At 43.3% G+C, this 18,268-nt stretch overlaps 1 protein-coding gene across 1 annotated transcript in view; it reads left to right on the forward strand.

Moving 5' to 3' along the window:
• The first annotated feature begins 3,673 nt into the window (after positions 1–3,673).
• The window catches only part of ZCCHC24 (zinc finger CCHC-type containing 24), a 121,378-nt gene continuing 106,783 nt past the window's right edge, over positions 3,674–18,268 (forward strand). The window contains exon 1 of the mRNA XM_049809858.1: positions 3,674–4,225. Within this exon, the coding sequence (XP_049665815.1) occupies positions 3,986–4,225 (240 nt within the window). The 5' untranslated portion in view covers positions 3,674–3,985. The remainder of the gene's footprint in view (positions 4,226–18,268) is intronic.

Consider the following 18,268-nt stretch of genomic DNA (forward strand, 5'->3'; position numbering starts at 1 on the left):
CAGCGGTGGGTTCAATTTAACTGGTTTCTCTAGTCTTATTAGCAGGTTGGGGTATTCATTCTGTTTTCTTTTTGGAGCCCCATCTAATCTAGAAGCAGACTGAGGTGATAGCAATTCAGACCATGATCTCTAAAAGCATGAGCATCCAGGATATTCGCTATTAGGCCACATTCATTTTTAAAATATGGAGCACCATTAAAAATAAAAAATAAAATTAAAAAAAAATCACATATGGAGAACAGTGCAGTTTAAAGGCTGACATCATCTAAAGGTATGAACACTGAAAGCAGGAACATGACTACAATAGGCTAACAAAACAAGTAGTCCTGGCCAGAAATGGAAAGTGATGTTCCCTGCTCTTGCAAAGATGCCTTGGGAAGAGAGCAGCCACAAGAAGTCCAGCTCACTAAAGGGAACAGGCTGAGTGAGCAGTTCTAAAGTAATTTTGAATAAGTTACACAGTCACCCACTACTTAGGGAATAGGACTGAATGAGCTGGATCCTATCTCTGTGTTTGCCTTTGACCTGTGTCAAGACTTCCTTTTTACAAGTCACTTAGGCCATTTAGATCATTTAAAGTTTCATGTTACAGTTCCAGTTGTTTTTTACCTCATTAGCACCACTCATGGGTAAAACCAGTTTTTACCCGTGGGTAAAAGTCATGGGTAAACGTTTCACCACTGTAAGGCTGATGCATAGTCCATATAGCTGATGTCACTTATACGTCACCCCAACGTAATCAATAGGAACTGTGCGCATGTCCTGAAGACATCTTGCAGCCATTGGACTGTCTCATTGGATAGTTTTGTCTCAAATATTTCAGAGGACTACAGACACAATTGACCTTGACAACTTTTTTTCCTCTACTGTGATGCATCTAAACGGATCAGTAGCACCAATCTACTCCTCACTAATCTATGACTTCTAGAGGTGAAGAAAGAGGGGACTTGCAATGAAAAAAATCACTACCTTGAACATAACTGGACTGTAGCAAATGTGGTAGCAGCATTTTGCTAAACAAAGAGGAGTATTAAAAGAGGAGTCCAGAAAGAGAGAACTGACTAGAAACTGTTTTCCAGAAGAAACTCCAGTAGAAGACCAGGATGACAACTGAATCTTTAAGTGTGAGTGCTCTTTGGTTAAGCTTTTAATAGTGGAGGCACTTGCAGCCTTTCCCTTTCTTGATACACTAAATAAAGCGTCTATTCAATTCACTTATTCCTGTACATGGTTACTAGAAACTACCAGGGCTACTATCAAGAGAAAATTACAGCCAAAAAACTTTCAACATTCAAATGCATCTGATAGAACACATGGTGTCCCTAACGTCACGGGGGCTGCTGTACCTCCGAATGCAGCTGCTGTAATAAATGCACTCCAACTCTGCCTTCCCTTGCCCCATTGCTGCCTAACTAAAAGCAATCGAACCAACCAACCAACTACATACAAAGAGGACTACATTCACTTTCCAAAAAAAGTATCAAAATATACCAAAACCTCTTAACCCAAAATATTGCATCACCTCAGCCACTCTCTATTTTGACCGCTATTACTACAAGGACCCCGTTACGTTATCTTTCCTGCTTGTTCAGAACTCCCATTTGCTTCACAGCATGTTACTAAACAGAGTCAACAGTGGAGCTGTCAAATAAAAATACATGTATTTTATTTTAATTTATCAAGTAAAAGAGGGAAGTGATAAGAATAGAAATTGTGTTTAAGGAAGGAATTAGCATGCCTACAAAAAACTCCACAACAACAAAACAAAGAGCTCCAGCCTAGTTCCCCCTCCTAGACTTTCTACCATATACTGACTTTACTATCACCGTCTGCCAGAAAGGCAAGCTCCTCAGATGTGATCTGTATTTCTTGTTCTTTTTCCATTTAACAGCAAATCCTGGAAAATCCTCCTCCACTATTTATTAAGTCACTAAACTTCATTCACCTTATTGCTTCTTTAAAACACTATGTAACTGTTTGAGTTTGGGATGCAATTTGATTTAATTCTTCTGTTATTATGATCTATGCTATGCACAGTTACAGAGTTACAGAGACCCTTTACACTGGCATAGTTTGCTCCTCTTCATGCTGATACGCACACACATCTTTAGATGTGCTCCAAAGAGCTTGTAAACCAAGATAGCTTATAAATGAGCAAACTGCAATAATGTTGCCAGGACTTTGTAATTAAAAAAACCCACAAAACAACAAAACAAAACACACCAAAAACTATTAGCACCACTAGAGGAGTTCAGTTTGACTCAGCTGTTACAAACTTTACCTGGCCTTGCAGTTCTGGAAAGTTACAGTCTTCACCTTCACGTAAATTCCTGCAGGCAGATAGCTGTGCTGCCTTAACTACCTTCTCTCAAAAGTAAAACGCATCCATCTTTGGTGTTCACAGCTGACAATTTAATAGCATTTTCTACGGCGTGTATGCTGACCTGCATTTTCTATTGCTTGTAACCATGCCTTTTCAGAACAGCAATTTTTCTTCAGTCTTAGCACAGACATATGGCTCATTACGGCAAACATAGATGCTAACTTTGATGTTTCAGAGTTCAGATTTTTTTTCCCCCGTTTTCTACGTAAGGAAGGCATTTTTTTTCCAAGACCATACTGGGAAGACACATTAATTTTTAGCCTCCTGTCACTCAGGAAGGAGCACAAGGAGCTTTGCTTGAGTTTTTAAGTTACCTCCTGGGGGTTCCTTTGGTTTTAAAAAGAAAACTCCTAGTTTGATTGCTACAGTGTTTGTACCAAAGCAAGAAATAGCTGCCCTGCTCCGCTCCACTCATCGCACAGAAGGCAGCAGGGAACAGTTTGCGAACTGTAATTACCAGCTTACCCACTCAGGCTCCATCCTAAAAGGAGAATCATTCATCATCCTCTTTTGTGCTACCGACTCCTTAAAAGGCCTACTCAGCTTTAACTCCAGTGTATCCCACCGTGGCCAGGCTCCCCAAGAGCCTGTGCCAGGGCTACCTAGATGGATTTCAAAGGGAACGTCGCGCCGCTTGCCTGCCTTATTTGGGAAACCCTAACTCCGCAAGGCTTGGCACAACCTCAGTGACCGAGCAAGCCTTCGTGAACCTGGAGCTCTGACAGAGATTTCATGAGAAGGAACCTCAGATTACGATGAGCTCCTAGCACCGGCAAGAAACAGAAACGAGAGCGGAAAGGGAGGCCGTGCGGCAGAGATACCGAGCGAAACTTGCGAAGTTAAAAACAACTCCCGAAACGGCCCGGCGAGGAGCCCTCGGAAGGGCTCTGCGCGCGTTTGGCGTAAAAATCTCCAGGAAGGAGGAAAAGGAAGGCCGGGGAGCGAGAGACCCAGCCGGCCGGCCGGCGCAAACCAGGCGGGCAAGTCGCCAGCGGCCGGGGGACACCCCGGGCCAGCGGCCCCGGGACCTCCGCCGGTAAACACACACACACACACACACACACTTACATAGACTCACTCGCACACACACGAGGGCCGACGGGGGGCGGAGCGGCGCCGGGGCGCCCGTGCATCCAGCAAGCGCCGCCACCGCCCGCCCTCCGCACCCCCGCGGCGGGCGGGAGGCCTATGGGGGCGCGGCGCCGCTGCCGGAGCGCCGGCAGCCCCTCCCCGCCGCTGCCTGCGGGAGTGGGAATAAAGACAGATAGCGGGGCAGGCACCGGCCGGGCGGGCGGGGAGGGAGGGAGGGAGGGAGAGCGCAGAAAGTTTCCTGCGGAGCCCGCGGGCGGCGGCACAGCAGCAGCGATGCCCGTGCTGCGCGGAGCGCTGGGGCTGGGCGGGCGCCGCCGGCCTTAGGGCGAGCGAGAGCGGCGCGGGGCCCGGCAGCGAGCCCCCGGCCCGGCCCGGCCTCTCCTCTCCTCTCCTCCGGGCGGCGAGGAGGAAGCACCCCGGGCAGGGACGGGAAAGCGGCGCCGGCCGGAGCGCGGGGAGAGGGAGCGGCACCGCGGGGACAGCCGCCGCCGGCAGAGCCCGGGGGGAAAGATGAGCTTGTTGTCAGCCATCGACACCAGCGCCGCGTCCGTCTACCAGCCCGCCCAGCTCCTCAACTGGGTCTATCTCTCGCTGCAAGACACGCACCAGGCCAGCGCCTTCGATGCCTTCAGACCCGAGCCCTCCTCGTCCCAGCACCCCGACCTCGGCTACACCAAGAGCACCCCGGAGCTGGGCTCCTCGCTCAGCTCCAGCTATCTCAACAGCTTCTTCCAGCTCCAGCGCAGCGAGGTGAGTCCAGTCCGCGCCGCCGTCCGGCGCGCTGCCCCCGGCCCGCTGCCCCCGGTGCGCCCCCCGCCCCTCCCCGCCGGGCCACAGACCGCCATGATGCCTCCCTCGGCAGCCTCCCCCCTCCCCGAGCCCGCCGGCGGGACGGGGCGGCCCCGCTACCCGCCCCGCACGGCTGGGGAGGCTCGGCCGCCCGCGCAGCCTCCGACCCCGGCCCCTTCCCGCCCCGAGCCTTCCGCCCCGCCGGAGCGTGCTCCCTCCTGGCTCCCGGCCCCTCGGCGCCGGCGGCGGCGCCCGTCCCGCGAACGGGCCGGCGGCCGGGCCGGGGCGAGGCGCCGCCGCCGAAGCGGCATTGGCGAAGCCGCCCGCCGCCGCCCGCGAGCGGCGAGGGGCGACCGTGTTGACAGTGTGGTAAATGGTTACACCGATTTCCTTTGCGCAGCCGGGACGGTGCCAGAAGTACGGGGCGGGGGTGGGACAGGGACACGGACACAAAAAGCGTGCTACGTCCCTAGTAACATGCAAAAATCCCGCCCCCCCCCCCCTTTTTTTTTTTTTCTCCTTTTCTTTAAAGTGATACCTACAAAGCTCGGTACAAAAAATATGTATAGCTTAAGAGAGATCAGAGGCTGGCATTATTTGAAAGGAAGAGGTATCAAGAGGAATGTGACAAAAACGGAGCGAAAAAAGCTTTTGCGCGCGTTTCATAACGCAAGAACAAGACCAAATGAAACCCGAGGGAAGGAAGCTAAAAAACTAGGCTATGCAAAGACAATTCACTGTGGAACTCTGTCACAGGAAGTTGTTGAGGTCAAGCACTTCTGCATTGGAGGGACTTCACATGCATGGAGATAGTGCAAAGTGGCACCTCCTACCCCACAGCTCACCCCCTCTCCGGAAAAGACCCAACAACAGTTTCGCTCCCTACCGTGGGGCTCTTGCCGGAGGTATTAAACAGTGGCTCTGTGTAACAAGGGTTAGATGGACTATGCATCTGACCCACTCTGGTGCTTCTCACAGAACGACGTTTCAGAGTCCTCCCAGCACCATTTACATTAAAGCACAGGTTTAAAAAGTACTCTCTGTCAAAACACACATTTCTGTTCTGTCAGCAAAGGTATGGGGTTGTTAATTAAAACCAAATCAAATTCCCCAACTACTCTGCTGTTATAGCTGTTAGCAGTTAAGAGCTGGAGTTATAGATGCACATTCTTTAGAAATGTGTATCTATACATTAATTAGAAATTCTTTCTTCCTTAAGAATTTCACAAAGCACATCCAGTCTCAAAACAGATGCTGTTTTTGAAAGTATATAGTTCAAAATCCATTCAGTCTGATGCACCTAGCTCTATCAAGCGGAACATAACATACCCAGTTTAAAAATACGTAGGCTTAACAAGCACACTGATTTTGCTAAAGGACCAACAGGCAGTGGAATTTAAACTTCCAGCTACCTACCTGTTGATTACAGATTGTAGATTTTGCCCCTCTCTGCTTGGCTTACAAGCTTTGTGGTGTCCAAGCAGCGATAAGACTCCAGGGGTTTGGCCTACATGGACTCTCTCCAGACTGGGACTCCATTCAGGTCTGTGTTTGTTCAAGTCAGGATACATTCTGCTCACAGCGGGTCCTTTTTCTTCTTGGGAGAAAAAGGAAAAAACAAGTAAATGGAGGCTGCATCCAGGAAGCCTTTGAAACAGTCTCTGGGAAACCGTTTTCTTTTCCTTAAAGTTTCCCCCGAGTTCATTTTCTGCTTCTACTATACCGTTTGCAAGTAGGGGCTAATCCTTTTGTCACACTCTTTCCCTTTCCACTTGGCTCTCACATTTCTTTCCATGGTTTTTGGTATTTTTTGTCCCCACCCCCCCCCCCCCCCCCAAACAAACAAACAAACAAACAAACCTGTTTTCTCCTTTCTTCTGGAGAATCATTTCCCCAGTATGCTAGGCATTCCCCAGGCCCCTGCTGCAGCCCCAGCTCCGAGCAGTCAGCACCTTCAAAGTCTCCCCCTGGCCACGCTGCTTTTGGTCACCTTAGCTGTGTTTCTGCATGGATTCCTATCATCCATGAGCTGTATTCTGCTCCTTTTAACCTCATTAGTTTCCTGAGGCACATGAATGACAACAACTGAGAATGCCTGTAGAAAGCCTAGAGCATTCACCGTTCAGGAAATAAGAAGCCATTTCATTCTATACAGATATTGTAATATTTTTAGAAGATCAAGCATGTTAGTTTGTTCCCGTTCATTTTCCAGACTGTGACAACAATAGCATTCACTGTGTGGCTGATAAAGACTCTTCTATGTTTCCAATCTTTACCTGAACTACATGTCAGTACAGGGTAACCTGAAAAGAGGGAAGGGGTCACAGGCATCTCATACAGCATGGGAATGCATCTGCCCTGCTGGATATACCTGGAAGAAAGTAGGGAATCCTTTAGTTCCCCAGGCTAATGCTGCCTGCTTATACAGCAGCTTTCATTGAAAGGTTTAGAAGGTGCTAGGGATACTGTTGCTCAAAAAAAGTTCCGTCAATGTTAGATGCTCCGTTCTTTCCAGAAACTGGAAACTAGGCTGCTTTTTTGGCAGGAGTTACCCAAGAGTTTCCTACAATGTCATGCTCTTAATTCTTGAGATTCTAACATCTGTTTATTTGCAGATGCCATTGGGTATACAGTATGTATTTCAACTGCATAAAATTATTTTGGGGAGCATTAGTACTGTATGCTGCTTTTGCATCAAGTGGGCTTACGCTATCTTTGGAACAACACATAGCTTTCCACAGTTAAACTGTTGACTGTTTTCTACACAGTGCTTGCTTTGGTTGGCATTTTTTTTTCCTCCCAGTTTTGTCCTGGCTTGGCTTAGCCTGGAGCAGAGCTGCGACAATGATTGACACATAGCTGTACACAATATTTGGAAAGTGACCTAATGAGGGGCCAAAATAGCAACAGATTGAGAAACGATAGGATCATAGCGTGTAAAATAGTCACGCGTCCTGTATGTTGCCTTGCAATTGAAAATTCCTGGAGGAGAATGCTTGGAGTAAGAGACAGCACTTGTGAAAAGTTGCTATTATACGGGGTTTGCAAGTCTGCATGGCAGTGCCTGTGTATGTGACTTGCATGCTGACCAAAGGAACAGGACAGAAAAAAAAAAAAAGTGCAAGCACCCACAGAGTAGTCTTGCACTTCACCAAGATTTTTGTCCTCCAGACTTTTTCCACTACAATGGACGCCTTCTAAATAAACATGATGAACACAGCTGTTTGGTGCATAAAAGCCCATTGTACCAGGAAAAAAAAAGCAATAATAAAGGTTTAAACAGTAAAGCGACAATGAATGTTTTGTTCCATATGCAAGACTCATTTTGCAAAACAGACCTGCTTTAAATAAAACTTTACTGCAGCATTTATTGTCCTAGATATGAAACGAAAGCATGTTAGAACACTAAGATGCATTAAATTGGCTATTGAACTGAGCTCCACCCTCATTATAACACCATCCATCAGAGCCAAGTATTTGAGGTTTTGTTGTGGGGCTGGTTACATGGGATTTAATGTGTTTGAGACACAGCCAGGTAACTGTGGCTTTGTGTCACTGAGTGGTATAATTGAGAAACCTAGAATAAGGGTGTAAAAGAGTCATATGGTATTTTTCTATACTCACACTAGGCATCCTACCAGATCAATGCTGACTTCGGTCAAGAAGAGTCAGCAACCAGTAACTAGAAATTACCATATTACAATCATCAAACTTGTTTCTTTGAACGTAGAGTGCTAATTCCAGCGCAAGCCAATATTTACACATGAGAAGGAGCCTGTGTCCTAATGAATTCTTTGCCCGTGTGCAATGCTCTGCGTGTCTTTCCAAGAGGGGAATTCCTTCCAGAAACCTCTATGGCAGCCACTTTCCGGACCTAAACCAGATCTTATTTAAGCTCAAATAACTGCATGTACTAGCTTAGAAAATAATCACTCTTTCCAAAAAGTAGTTCATGTTTCTGACTCGGGGACTTCCAGATCCAATCCTTATAGGCAAGAGAGGGCCTAATTGGGAATGAGAGAACGTGAGCTAGTTCATTTTGTTACAATAAGGTACAGATCACTTACTCGGAAAGGAAAATTTGTGGAATTAAAGAGCAGTTGAGAGAGTGTATTGTGGAAAATAACATTCAAAACCCTGTTAAACAGAAGCAGGTCTGCAGCACTGGGGTAGATACTGCTTATCAGGCAGCTTCCCAAAGAAGAAAAGTTAGCATGACGGTGACATTCATATATTAACAACAGCAACAAAATCCCATGAAACACTGTCAAGAACAAAAATGTATGGAAGGAAGTTGGCATTTCTACAGAAAATACTTTTTATATCAGACAAGCTTGTTTTCCATCTGTCTTTCATAGAATTAGAGGAATACTCACTAGCCTGACACTTGATAAGAAGGACCTGTTATTTAGCGTAGATGAATTAATTCGGAGGATGATGATAAGATTAAAAAATTCACCATTCTCATAATGTCAGAAGAAAACAGGGATTGCCATACAAGATCAGACCATTGACCCACTAAATTAAGTGTCATATCTCTGTGAACAGCCACGATTAAAAGAGAGAACATAACACCTTGTAAGGGGCTGCTCACAACTAGTACAGTCTGAGGGCAAGTACAACAGAGGTGCAGATTAGCAGAACTTGCCACATGCTCCAAAACATTTTCAATTCCCTTAATTTTGTGGAATATTAGTAGTTATTCTAACACAGAGTGTATTTCTGATCCACAGAGTGCTTAATGTGTGCAGCACTGCAGTCAGGACTTCTTGCTTCTCACTTGCAGAATAAACCACCATAGTATTATTTCCTCTTATTTAAGCATAGGTATTGACAGTCAGATTAGTACAGTGTACAGGTTGCCTGCAGTATGTGAAAGTATCCTTTAATAATAGCGATTATTATTTGATTTATTTCCTCATCTTCATTTTTCTCACTACTCTTCATATAAGTACTAACATTTCAGTGCCCTTATCCTTCTACAAATTTTATTGAAAAGGCAAGAGCTCAACAATTCCTGTGTTGGAAGAACTTGTGCTCTCTTCCTCAGGATGACCGTACGTTACAGATATTTTGTGGCTACTTAAAGTCCCAGTCAGCTCCTTTCAGACTGCTTTTCAAGAAGTTAAATGTCAATTCTCGCATTGGTCCTCATAAGAGATTCCAGGGAGCTGAATTTCTGTTACTCAGAAGACAATATGCATTTGGGGATCTTGGCGGCATCAGCCTCCTGGGTCCTCCCACGCAGCCAGCTCTAGAGCCCTTTTGATGGTATTGCCTTGGCACACGAAGTGCAGCTTTCACAGCCCACTCTCTATCCTGGAGTCAAAGTTTCAGATCCTATTACAGGTATTTGAGCTAACCACTCCTCTATTTCCAATTCCAGTTGGATATATGCTTTAAAACGCAAAAAATCAAGTTTTTAAGTCTAGAAGCATTCTTTTTTGCTCCCTGTTCTTATTTCTGCAGCTGTGACCTCTTGCTTTGCTACTTCTGTCTTTGGAAACACCCTCTTTTGCCAGGGAAATAAAAAAATACCACCTACGTGAATGTGCTATAGGAAGTGGAGTGGAGTCTGAAAATAAGATCTATATTTTGTATAAGAAATGGGAAAGTCAAGTTGTCATACAAGTTACACTCTTCCATTTGTATCCCCTAGGTATGGCTTTAGACTTCTCTACTCTCCAGGATTAATTTTTTTTTTTTCCAAATGCACTGTACTGTATATGGTAGATACTCTTCCTATTCTTTACACTGAGGCTGAATTACCCAATACCAATTTGATTGCAGAAGGGAATACACAAGAGCCAAATTTGGTTCTCTTAAGCAAGTAATCTAAATACAATTATGTTGCTTTTACTTGAGCTTCTTTGCCCAAGTAAAAACAGCAGAAAGCTCCTAGAAGTAAGAAGTGAAGATACGTTGAAGTTACTCCAACAGCCAGAGCCTCTTGTGTTGCTTCCTTACTCTCCCCACACCTGAAGCAAATGCTGCCGTAGCTCTGCAGCGCACCTTTGCTACCTCTAGCTTTGACTAGTTCAAACATGATTTACAGATGGGCTTTAGAGCATGGCAACAAAAGTATTATCCACCGTAGTCTTCTGCAGCTACTTAGTATCACATCAAAGGCTGAACCACATTTGGAAAGCTGGCAAGAGCTAAAATACTAATTGCTGAACCTAAATCAAGACTTCCAGAAGAGAAATACAGGTTTTCTGCTTTACTAATGATTTCTTTTTGATAGGTTAAAAAAAAAAAAAAAAAAGGCTAGCAATAGAAGATAGACCAATTATATGTATTCTTCCTGATTAGTTGAAAATTACTGCCAACTCTTTTAAAACACTTGGGACTTTGTATTTATGCAAACTTGTCATTGAAAGGAGTACTGGCATTCACTTTCTGTCTCTATGTCCATGTCTTGAAAAACTTGCCAGGCTGTACATAGAAAAAAACCCACCCAATCCATAACTGGAGGCAAAAGCATGTAGAACTCTTGCTACAATTCTATTTTATACACACAGCTTTCAGTTACAGTTATTTTATGCATTTACAGTGTCTTCCATCTCAAGGCACCCAAACAAAGGGGTGATGTAGCTTGTGTTGGGTAATGATTTTTCATCCCTTCCTCTTTCGCTCTGCAGACACAGACTCAGTTATTCAGAACAGAAAAGGATGATCCTTCTCCAATGAACTGCACAAATGATCAGACGGACAATCAAGTCTGACTTGAACCAATATGTTCATTTGTGAAGTGTATGGAATGAATGGATTACCAAAAGGTGTACAAAACTACTTTTATCCAAAAGCTAATCCCCCTCTCCCCCCCCCCCCCCCCCCCCGCCCCTTCTTCCCCTTTTTACTGTTGTTGGTTGTTCAGGGGATTTTGTGGAGTTGTAAAAGATAGATAGCAAACAACTTTTATCAATGGTCCTGTTACTTTGGTAACAAAAAATTAGAAGAAAAGACCACATTATTGGCAGTCACTAGGTGAGGATTAACGCAAAGAAAAGTTTTCTAGTTCAGAGTTCAAGTGGGCCATAAAAGGACTCTGACACCTGATTTAAGTGATATTTAAATCTAAGACCAGAGCATCTTTTCCATGCTACTTTAAGCAGCATGAGAAACAATGACACAGTGCAGCTGCAGAAAGGTGCAGGCACAGATATTACAAAGCTAAATCATACAATACTGATAATATGTATTCACATAGAAATAAAAGCCAATGTGTTCTGTTATCTAAACTAGATGCATACATATAAATGCTGCCTAACAAGTGATACTGGGTATCACCTTAAAGCTTCTCAATGGTTTCATGAAATATAACAGTTAATATTTATACCTCTCCTCAGTTTCTTTTCCCCAGGAAAATTGCTAGCAGCCTGGTACCCATTTTGCCACTCTCCTGAATTGCCCTTCTTCCTCTTTCAGAAAGCTACAATGAAATTATTAAATGGGAAGAATATAAGTCTTTGCTTCATGGCAGTTTACTTAGGTTCTGTCTGGGTTCCAGAGGAGTTATAATGGATCAAAGGAACCAATTAAGTTTTATAAAGAAAGCTATTCAAATCTTACAGTAATGCTGACATAATTCAGACAGACAGTATTTAATAAGTGTCACAACTTAGATCACTTCTTTTTTCCTGCAGGTTAGTTTTTATTCTCAGAAACGTTACAAACAATCTGTGATCTCCTAAAAGTAGAACTTAAAATTATAGACAGATTTACTTGAGGAAAGCAGAAAAAATGCAGGGTTATGAGGCCTGGGCTTTGTCCATGTCCCTCATTGTCTAGCCAGACCAGCGCAGCCGTTGGGAGTTTTCGTGGTTTTTAAGATTTAACATATCATAAGCCTAGCCCATTACCTTGTCATGTGTTTTGGTGTAAGCAAATACTAACAAGTCCAATACTTTGACTAAGAGGAATTTTAAGGAACCTCTTGTAGGCCCTTTTTCTTAGCTCTTTCAACTGCTGCTGGTAGGAGAGCTGCTGCGTGATCTTCCAAACCTGTATCTTAGGAAATATATTTTGTGTTTCTACAGATGTAGTTTGAAGATGAGCAAATGCCCGCATGGTCCAGGACTCTTGCTGTCATATCCAAAACAGAAATATGTTCCTGCTCTATTAAATGACCACCCACACCTACTCCTTGCACATGGCAGGATTTGGTGTCTCTTGAATGAACACAAGTGCAATACCCTAGAAGGATCGCAGGAATCTGGAAATCTATATTTACATCTCATCCAGCTAACTGCCAACCAAGCAAACATTTTAAAGGGATCAGCTTGCTCCTGTAGGTTTCTCTTGCCAGCCTAGGTGTTCCAGGTTTCTAAACCGGGTTCTGTTTGTAGCAGGGGAGTCAGAGCTTATATTTCCTCACACTAAGCCAGCCTGTTAGGCAACTATTTGTGTGTAATCATTAAGGCTGTGGATACCTGTGGGTGCACAGAAAGCAAAGGAACTATTGTACAGTCATTGCATCCTGAAAATGGGGGATTAGTAAGAGCTCTTAAGAGGGTTTGAGCATCAGTGGTCCTTGAAGTACAGAGGTGTTCTTATAACCATCTTTCTCCAACATACATTGCAACTGAAATTAATAGAGTAATAGATTAATTCCTCTAATAGACCCAACCTGGGAAAAAGAATAATCCTTAAGTCTATGTGGAAACCAGATTATAAAATAACAATTCAGTAATTTATCTCAAGGAGATTGTGAGGTTTTAGGTTTACTTGCTCAGATCACACTTCAAGCTGTGCTGTATCACAACTGATTAAGAGGGTGGCTTTAAATGTAGATAAAACTATCCAAAAGCTGGAGTCACAAAATGAAATTCCAGCCTGTCATTTAGTATATGGAAATAATTTATTTTCCTCACTATATTGAGCTTAATAAAAGTTTTTGTCTTCCCATAAGTGCAGGAACCGAGGCCCTAAGTGCATTGCAAGGGGCCCGTTCTGGGCAGATGATGTATTGTTTCTACCTCTGACAGTGACCTTAGCTTTGCCTCTTCTAAACTTTGGCAGCCGTCGCAGAGGCTTCTGTGCCAAGAAGGCATTACTGAATGTAAATGATATAAACAAAACTGTCTCAGACTTAAAGTTCTATTTAACCCAAAATGGACATTTCTTAGCAAAACCTTTCATCACATAAGAGCTGCACAGGAGGTAAATGCTTTCCTAAGTGCGTCTTGAACAGGCACATATCTATTTCCGGGTGTTATTTTTCTTATGTTTGGAGTGTCAAAAGACCCACCAAATGAGAGGAAACCCGACTCTTGTTTTTCAAACTGCAGGTCAGATTGAGACAAGATTTCCTGCAGGAAACAGAGATGTTAACAGAAGGTGCAGGGGTCAAAACATGTCCATCCGTTTCTCCCCTCGCTTTATGCTATACAACTTTCATAACCTCCTCCTCCTTGTCCGAGAACCCTGTCTCGACAAAATAGGCTTGTTTTTTGACAATGCGAGGAGGCCGTGGGTTTGAAGTAGCTGGCAGAGGCCCTCCCTGTGGCCTTCCCTCAGAAAGGTCAGGGAGGCTGGCAGCCTGCAGCCTGGGGGAGAGTCAGCTGCAGGCAGTCCAGGGACAGGCCAGGAATGAAAGCTCCTGTGGGGATGTGTTAAAGTAATTTGCAACGTGAATGGTCTCCGTTGTCCCTAATATAGTGCTCATGTGTTAGAGCTTCTCTTTAACATAAGTGGGCAGTTGTTTAGTGTTCAGCAGGCGAAAAGGATCCCTGCAGAGCTTGGTGCAAGATTCAGAAAGTTCCTCCAAGACCGTGCACCTCTGACCAGAGGAAATCTTTATCCTCTCCTTTCCCACCTCTGCCATTAAAGGCTTTTTGTGAGGTCCCCGCACATTGAGTAAAACAAGCGTCCCCACTGACATCCACAGTAACCTTTCCCTGAGGCTGAAACAAGGAGGATCATGCCACCAGCAGAGAGCTAAGAGGCCTACCTGAGCTTCAGCAAGCCTCAAGATGGTGACTGAGCAACTTCTTAACTATCAGTGTTTTGTTACTTCTATACCACTGTATAGTAGGTGGGGAGCAGCATATTTTCAAGATCTAAAGATCTGCGAAACTCATTGAAAGCTTTGGATCAAAATATTAAAGATCAGCAGATTTAAAGCAAGGCAAGATGGTGGCATGAATTGCTCTTCAACCTTGCTGTGAATTGAAGGTACGCCAGTCATACACAGAGGAGCATGTTGCACCCACTTGTTCTGCAGAGTCTCAGAAGTGATGAGGAATTACAACCTGAGAAGCCACAACCAGCTGAGCTGTCAGATCTGAAACAACTAGATTAGATAGATCTATCCACTGGATTAAAGATTGATCACCCTACCATTGACTCACTTCACAACTGCTGACAAGTCATGCCACATTTGTAGTTTTCTCCTTAAGATACTGTTTCTGCAAAAGGAAGGTCCTAGTGCCATCTATCTGAAAATATTTAGTGTTAGCAGTTTAATAAAAGCACGTATTTATCTAAATCCCCCTACAGAAGAAGCATGAATTAAGGTATTACTATATATAACTAGCCAGGAATGTATTAATTAAGGTTTACTTAATCTACATTTATCTGTGTTTTTAGATGAGGAAACCGAGTACTTCATATTTAACTAAAATCAGCCCAAAGACCAGATTCTTTGACAGCTAACTTAAACATTGACTTCAGAAGGAAATAGAAGCCCAAGTCTTCTTTTCTTACTCCAGGCAAACATTTTCTTCACCGAGTGATGAGCTTTGCTTGCAGTTGTCCAGTGATAAAATGTTACCAAGTAACTCTTAAACTGTTTTTCTGTAAAAGCATCTGTAATTTATCAGAGGAGCTAAAGTAGATATAAGCCATACAGGAGCAGTTTTAGAGGTTTTCCAGTTCAGCCTTGGTAATTAAACTTCTCTATTTCTTCTGGCTCAAATTAATACAACTAAATTTATGACAGTATTTTCATTTAATCCTTCTGTTTCCAGAAGGCTTTGGGGTTGGCCATAAACATTGATTCTGCACTGGATGTTTTCTTTGGGGACAAAACCAGGAAACTGTTTTGACCACTTACAAAAAGCTGAAGCACATAAAAGTGACAGATTTGAAGTGCACTTTTCCACACGTGATCGTCTTCAGGTGCAACTCTTGTGCTTTCACACACATTGCATGGCCCCTCAGATAAGTCCCATGTCAGAAGCAAGCCTTGGGGCACTAGCAGAGAAGACAAATATAGGTCCTAACTTAAGTTTTGTATATTAGCACATACAGGCCACTGAATTACTGTTTAGGTAGCTTGAGACTTCCCTCTCCTCCAACATGAAAATAGCAATTGAGTGAAGCAATTATTTGTCTGTGCTACTGTTTTATCCGTGACACAGCACGAGGATGTACTCGGTTCTTATCTTCATGAAAATCCAAACTGATAACTTAAGCACCTTCTGACATTTCAGTGCAGGGCTAATAATTAGCATGGCTAGTCTGGTTACCATCATACACGCTTCACAGGCTGGAGAATGTTTATAATTTACAGTATATGAAAACCTTACTTTTCCCACACTGATGATAGGGCAACCCAACTCCTTTTTCCAACAAACTTCAAACAACTATGGTGCCTGCTGACTTAAACTTAACTCTGGAACCTAAGACTGCTTTATTTTTGTTTGATTTATTAGATTGGCAACATACTAAAGCAAAGATAAGTCATCAAAAATTCTTTGCTCATCGCTTTTCAGTTACAGACTATTTCATGTAGTGGAAGAATTGACGACTAGACTACGTTACAGGAATATTGAAACGCTACAGTACCTCACTTCAGTATGTGCAAGTAAAACAAACGTGGAAAGAACCACTAGCACAAATCATACTAACTTATAGCTTGAGCAGGTTGTTTCACAAGTCCTTTAGAGGTACTTTTAAACAACTGTAAATAGGAAAGAATTTTTTAGTATTGGACTGTTGTGAGGTTTTTTCATTTGTTTGGTTTGGTTGTGGTTTTTTTTTGGGGGGGGGGGGTGGTGGGGTGGTGTTACTTTTTTTTAACGTTAACCCACTGGATTTCAGATGGAATAGTCACAATAATGTTGCCACATCCAAAATAAGTTATCCTGCTAAGGTGGAGTAGTCGCCTCTACTGACTTCAGTGTTAGATCCCTTAACTAGCAGGAGGAAAGAAGGATATCTGTGACAAGGGATACTATGCACAGTATCCAACAGTTTGGAAACATTACATGGCTTCTCCTATCCAGTTTTAGCTATTGCACTAACAGCAGATAACTTCAAAGGGGGCAAGAAGGTGCATTTTCTTTATGCTCATTTGGCTGGTTTAAATATTTCTTTCTCTCTACGATACTGTGTAGGGGTACCAGTGTAGTTTGGTTTTTATTTGGTTTTTGGATTTTTTTGTGTTTGTTTTTTGTTTGTTTTTTTTTTTTGGGGGGGGTGGGGAGGAGCAGTGTTTTTTCAAAGTATAGTTTTTAAATTAAAAAAAAAAAAAAAAAAAAACAACAGAAAAACCAACAACCCCAAGAGCACAAAACAAATGTACTAGCCAGATGCAGCCTGCCAACCACTTCAACCAGTGCAGGTCATTCTAGCTTCAGGTAACTGGTGGATCTGTACCCCTTTATCACTGCCTTAAGGGTCCAGCAGCCACAAACCAAACTTAGGGCGGAAACTGAATTTTCCAGATATGCATCTACACTTCCCATCCCATGCCTAAAAGCTTTGCTTCTTAGCTCCTATAAGTCCTAATAACAAGATGCCATTCCCACATAAACAGGTTGCCATCACTTATTCATATCAGCTGTTCTGGAAGATAGGTAATCCTATCACCTTTGGGCAGAATTGGCATTGTCATAATCGAGATGCTGTCATGCTATCTGTGCTTTCTGCTCCCCATTAAAAAATACCTTTACAGTTAAAGCAGTAGCCATAGTAGTAGGAAGTTTGGAAAGTAAGACTTGCTACCTATTTGTTCAAATCTTTCGTTGCATATTCATAACAGTACCATTGTCGTTAATTTTCAACATTATACCATTGCTAAAAAAGAAGCTGAAAAGAAATTCTGTTTCAGTGTTTCCTTATCCACGTCTTGGCACATCAGTCCGAAAAGTTGTCTCTGAAAGGCAGGGACCAGCCAAGGGAATCAAGAGCATTTGCCAGATCATTCACTTAACTAGGAATTTCTTAGAGGTGAGTTAGATGCTGGAACTCTTGAGTCACTTACATATGTTACCCAACTGGAAATCAGAGTAATGAAGCTATAGAAGACAATAGCTTCCTCTTTCACACAGGACCACACTGCAACCTTACAGATTAACTAGAAACACGTAGCAAACAAATAACAAAGGAAGCCTTACTTCCCAACACCACCAACAGATACAGTTTAAATATCTACTGAGCAGAGAGGTTACCTTTGGAAAGTACACCACCAGATTTTTCAGTTTGGTTCACATTCAACTAAGTCAACAAGTTTCATAGGAAGAAAAAACAAACAAACTTACATTATCAGCTCAAACTTTCCACCAAGCCAGTTCTTAAGTTTTACCACCAGATTCCCCATCCTCCCAGTACAGCAAGATAAGGAGATCCTGAATTCATTGCAGCTGGCCTGATGAGCCTTGTAATTAGGACTTGCAGTGTGGTCTTTTGGCTTCTTGAGAGCACTAACCCTTTCACTGCCAAATCCTTTCTATCCTGTTATAGCTCAAAATGAGACTCTATTTGAAAGGTATTATTTGTTGTCTACTTTTTAAAGAAATAGACTGGCTTTGCTAATGGCACACTCTGAATGCAAAGCAGTCATTGCTTTTGGTGGAATTCATCAGAGGAGCAGGCTCCCTGCCACCTCCCAGATGAGTACCAATACACTCAAGACCAGAATGAGTCGGAATGCATTTCCTTCTTCCTCTTTTCCTTCCTACTGTCGTCTGTGTGAGACCATCAACATTCTCCCTGTCACTCTGATCATCCCCTGGACATTCTCTTTGAGTATGAAGCTAATTCAAAGTTTTTATTCAA

The sequence above is a fragment of the Accipiter gentilis genome, chromosome 9 (genome assembly GCF_929443795.1).
Source record: "Accipiter gentilis chromosome 9, bAccGen1.1, whole genome shotgun sequence".
Taxonomy (NCBI): Eukaryota; Metazoa; Chordata; class Aves; order Accipitriformes; family Accipitridae; genus Astur; species Astur gentilis.